This window comes from Punica granatum, chromosome 1, assembly GCF_007655135.1.
Source record: "Punica granatum isolate Tunisia-2019 chromosome 1, ASM765513v2, whole genome shotgun sequence".
Taxonomy (NCBI): domain Eukaryota; kingdom Viridiplantae; phylum Streptophyta; class Magnoliopsida; order Myrtales; family Lythraceae; genus Punica; species Punica granatum.
In genome coordinates this window covers 53182347-53187420 of record NC_045127.1, presented here as the reverse complement: position 1 = coordinate 53187420, position 5074 = coordinate 53182347, and the positions used below count along the sequence as shown (strand labels likewise).

The window sequence follows — 5074 nt, the reverse complement described above, 5'->3', positions numbered from 1 at the left end:
TAATGAGATTGATGTCATGGTATGTATTTTTTTTATGTATAAAATTGAAATAGGTAATTTCTTTTTTGGGGGAAGTTGGAATGGTGTTCTCCTTTTTATTCACTAGGTAGAATTACATGGCAACTTGGTCAGTAATTTTACAAATATAAAAACTAATTATTTCAGTATATATATGCATTAATGAAGGAAAAAAAGGAAAAAAAATTTGAATATATCTCCTCCAAATTAATTTGGGCCAAAAGCCCACAAAGCTCTGCCCTTAGCAATAGTCCGGTCCACAGATTCATCACTTCCAAGCTTTTTTGAAAAGCCACCGAAAGATTTTCTCCCGCTCAAACCTCTCTCTTCTGGCGATGAAACGTCGAAGCCGCCAATTGCTCGACCAAATGCCCGACAGAGTACCCAACTCCGTATCCTGCCCCTCGACCTCCCTAAGAAGATCTCCCCGACTCCTCCACCGGAATCACCCCCCTCAGTCTCCGGATTCTAAGACCCCACGATCCAATCCTGATAACTCCCTGAGAAGATCTCCCCGATTCCTCCCCCGGAATCACTCCCCTCAGTCTCCAGATTGTAAGACACCACGACCCAATCCTGATAGGAAAGCCCGGGCAAGACATCAGCCTGTGGAGAACCCGAAGAAATCGGCGAAATCAGGAAACGGGTCGAGGGGGCCAGGTAATCGGGCAACTGGGTTGAGGCAGTCCCCGAGGCTGAGCGTCCGAGCGGAGAAGAGTCCGGAATGTGCCAAGAAAGGGGAAGCGAATAGGAGATCCACAAGACTAAGCAGTGAGGTGAAGGATATGCGGAAGGAGAGATCGGGGTGTGCGGAAAAGAGGCCACAAATGGGCACTAGGTGCTGTGTTCTTGGACTGGCAGCAGCTGTTGAGAAGAAAGTAGGGAGAGAGGCTGATCATAAGACTCAAGGGGTTAAGAGGAAAAGAGAGGCGGAAGCTTCAGGGAGCGAGCAAGGGTGGACTAAAGAGCAAGAGGCGGCGCTGGAGCGAGCTTATTTGGCTGCGAAGGTGACCCCTAGTTTCTGGAAGAAGGTCTCCAAGCTGGTAAGTTGTTATTTTGAGTCTCTGACCTTGAAAATTAGTATAGCAATTTGAACATTTCCCATGTTGCCTGGATATCATTGAGTGATAGTGATCCTTACTAAAGAATAAATCTTAGTAAGTAAAGGAGATTTCTTGAAACGAAGGGTCCGCGTGAAGTGTGAGAATACGTAAACAGTTGCCAGCTGAAGTCTGCAAATTGAGCTGCGTAGAGCTCTTTGATGTCCTCACAGTCTAGTAAAGCATATTCTCTCGTTAAGTTTTGGATATCTTGAATAGACTTCACCATTAACAGATACTGATATTGGGCGGTTGATGAAGTGACTGTCCACGTCAAAACCCAGTAGAGCTGATAAGACACGATTCAAGATTGTTTTGAATTGTTGCACTTGATAGTTTCAACTTAAAGTCGAATTAAAACTTATAAGATAAGGTCTGACTACAGTGAAAGCCGACCTACGGTGACACAGCTAAAGGCGATAAACAGAACGACATGAGAATTCAGTTGCTCCATCGATGTCATTATGTCTTGTATTACGCTTTCTTGAAAGCTGTTACTCTGTTTGGGACCTGGATCAATGTTGGCTAGTCCATCTGTGACTGTATCTACATTTGAAAAACTACTATCCAGCTAAAGTCTTCATCTGTTTTATTGCCTGCATTGCGCTCAAGTATCGATTTATCAATAACTGTAGGTACCAGGAAAGTCGGCGCAAGAATGCTTTGACAAGTTCAACTCTGATCTCCCAACTCCTCAGCCTAGATCTCGCTCAAGGGCAGCTAAAACAAGGACATCTCAATCGGAACGTTCTCCTCTCTCAGCAAGCAAGATACTTGAGCCTGTGAAACCAACTAACAAGACATCGAGACGCAGAAAAATGAAAAGCCATATCGTGCAAAGAACTGTTCGGCAATTATTGCAGAAACACTGTCAGATGGACCAAACCGCTGGGGCCGATCTGTTCTCAATTCTCGAGCCCAATGTGAACTCATCTGCGAAAATCTTGGAGTCAAGTTCTATATTGTCCACCCCAGAGACTGCAGGGAAAAAGCAAGGATTTCTCTATACTTTGCGGGAAAGAACTTCTAGCAGCAAGAAGCCTCTCTCAAGATTTCACGGCTCGGGTGAGACAGGGAAAGTTCTTATTAGTCCGCCGGTGTTAAAGCCAGTGAAAAACCGCGCCTTGCATGAGAAATATCTCGATCAGCTACACAGCAGGGAAGCGAGAAGGAATGTAGCTTCTGCTGGAAATAAAATCCTAAGAACTCCGAAAGTTGATGTGGTTAGGGCTGCCAAGGAGGCATTGGTTTCTGATGTGAGGGATGCTATCCATCGGCTCCAGGATTTTCAGGATAGTCCTAATAGTGGCTCTCGAGATCTCGATGATGATTATGGTGCTGATGAAGATGAAGATGACGATGTAAATAACGGATGTTAGCGAGAATACTTTTTCTCTATCATTCTATTGAGATACTCCAGTTTTTCATCAATTGATGATGGAGAAAACAACAATGTAAGTAGATGTAAAATTTTTCCATTTCGTTCTCTAAGAAAATGTTCATCGGGATATAATGGCACGATAAGCGACAGGATTTTGGTGCATTTTCTGGGAGCTTCCTTAACTTCGAAGTTTCTTCTGTAGTTCTATACTTGAAAACCATCTTGAGGTCTACAGAACTCATAAAAAAAAATCTTGCAGACTACAGAGACCATCATTAGAGTGATCTGTACCTTGTCAGGCTATATTTCATTACGGTAAGAGTTCTAATTTTCTAGTTTTATGCGTTAATCAGAGAGCATCGACCCACCTTTCGATTGCTTGCAAGTAGTAATAATGTTCATTATTCCGGTGGAATTACCCGATTAATCCCATAAACTGTGAGGAGTGGATAAAATAGTCAAGGCAATAATGGCATGTTGGTTTTGGCTTAATAACGCTGGCTAATATTCCTTGACATAAGATGGCTATTCAGTATGCAGGCAATGCTATTATTGGCACTGCATGTCAAAGACTCTGCCCGTGGAATCTTGAATAAAGTCGACGAATTTTTTTGATAAGTAATAAGGTGGACGAATTGGTGGGATTCGATTGTATAGTAATTGCCGAAAACAAGAATTTACGGGCTGTCATCCAAACCCCTCTTCTTCCATGCCTCTCCGATGATTATCCCCTTCGTCCGGTCCAGATTTTATTTTTTTTGGGATAAGTGATGAATTCTATTAACCAAAGAGAGAATGTACATAGTATACTTATTCAAAGAAAACCATTAAAGAAAACTATTTACGTCAAGATTAATATTTAAAACTCCCAACAGCTAAAGAGAATCTAAGCTTAGATTCTTTATTCGAAATAGATCGGACTCTAAACTGTACAACACATTTAATCTGCTGCAGAATGGAGGAAACAGTGCTGCATTTCTGTTGAAAAACACGAGCATTCCTTTACCGTCATATTTTTGTTAGATGGATAGACGTAGAATATTTTCCTTCCATTCATACTCTTTCCAGATCAACCATTGGATCAACTACGAGTAATCTTCCTCAAAGTGATATAATAAAAGGAAAACTATTGAGGACAAGCGCGTTATCAAGGAGGTGAGAATGTCTGAGGATATACACAACGAATTCTGATTTTCGATTGAGAACTAATTGTCTAGTCACATTCATGGGCATCTTGAAAAGATCAATGCTTCGCGATCCATCTCTGATTCGAGAATTTTCCATGACATGTATTGTAAATTGATGCTTCTCGCATCAATCATGGATCACTTTTATTTAAAGGCGCAAGGTTGGGGACATCTCTTTTCTCCTCATGGGCGGCGAACAAACAAAATCTGCTGCTCCACAGCTTGTCAGGTGTCGAGGTGAAATTCAACTTGAGCTGGACTTCCTTCTTCAGTTTGTCTTCGAGTCTCAAGGAATTGACTCCAACTAGTGACTAGTGATTAAAGTCATATTTGTGGATATGAAATGGTTCCATCACTGGACCTTCGGTATTATGAGCTGCAAATGGAAAGATCACCAGGATGTGAACAGTTTGGCTCCGAGGATTTGGATGACAATCTCCTGCCAGTTAATGCGATATTGGTTAACATGTGTACTGATGATCACTTCTGCAGATTGGTATATATGCCGGCAGCTAGTCCGAGAATAAATGGTCTATGTTATTGCTTACAGAGTCTCTTACATCCTGATATTCATTTAGATATCTCATCTGATCAACAAGCTAGTATTAGCGTGTTCAATCCATGATTCTTTTTTTGGGGTAAATAATGTGGCACAAGACCTATAATATATATATATATATATATATATATATATATATATGTACTGATTAGAGACTATTATTCTGAATAGATCTGGTTCATTGCATATTTTATATACTGCATGACATTTAAAAAGAAGCAAGACAGGGACCTCAAAGTACGGTTTCACGGGACAGTCCCAGCAGGCAAATGCTACTCATCTAACTTTCTGAATGTAACCTAGATTCCTCAAACTCTGCAGGGTCTGTTATGGATCTTGGTAAATACGGACTATGCGGTATGAGCAACAGTCCCCACCAAATATTCTTCGGAAAAATGGTTCTAGGACCAAGCTGGAACGTTGTATGCTCAACAATTCGAGTAAAAAGAAGGTCGAAATACCATTACATCCATCCAAGGACCCCCAGTGATAGCCCTAGCAGATGACAATTTTGTTACCTTGATGTATTGATCTTATCGGTGTTCTCGATATCTCCTCACTCGAATTCCGCTTATGTACGCAAGTACACATATTGTCAAAATTTCGCAATTATTGGGAGTGCAGCTGTCTGGTCTGATGCAGCAATAGGACATGAACACATTATTTGTTAATTCATCAGGACTGTGTTGGTTTGGAAAGAAGTTTTAATTACCATAAAAAATCTGCACATAACATTCCAAAAACATTCTTAATATTCATTAAATATTGCAAGAGAATGATTCCTTCATTTGTTTATTAACCGCGTCTTCCGATTTTAGACCCGAAAACC

The 5074-nt window shown here is 41.1% G+C and overlaps 1 protein-coding gene across 1 annotated transcript; it reads left to right on the top strand.

Annotated features, from left to right (window-relative positions):
- The first annotated feature begins 275 nt into the window (after window positions 1-275).
- LOC116194822 lies at window positions 276-2661 on the top strand. The gene is made up of 2 exons (XM_031523722.1): window positions 276-1061; window positions 1754-2661. Exons 1-2 carry the CDS (start codon window positions 354-356, stop codon window positions 2495-2497), a joined length of 1452 nt encoding a protein of 483 aa, XP_031379582.1. The 5' UTR covers window positions 276-353; the 3' UTR covers window positions 2498-2661.
- The last annotated feature ends 2413 nt before the right edge of the window (window positions 2662-5074 follow it).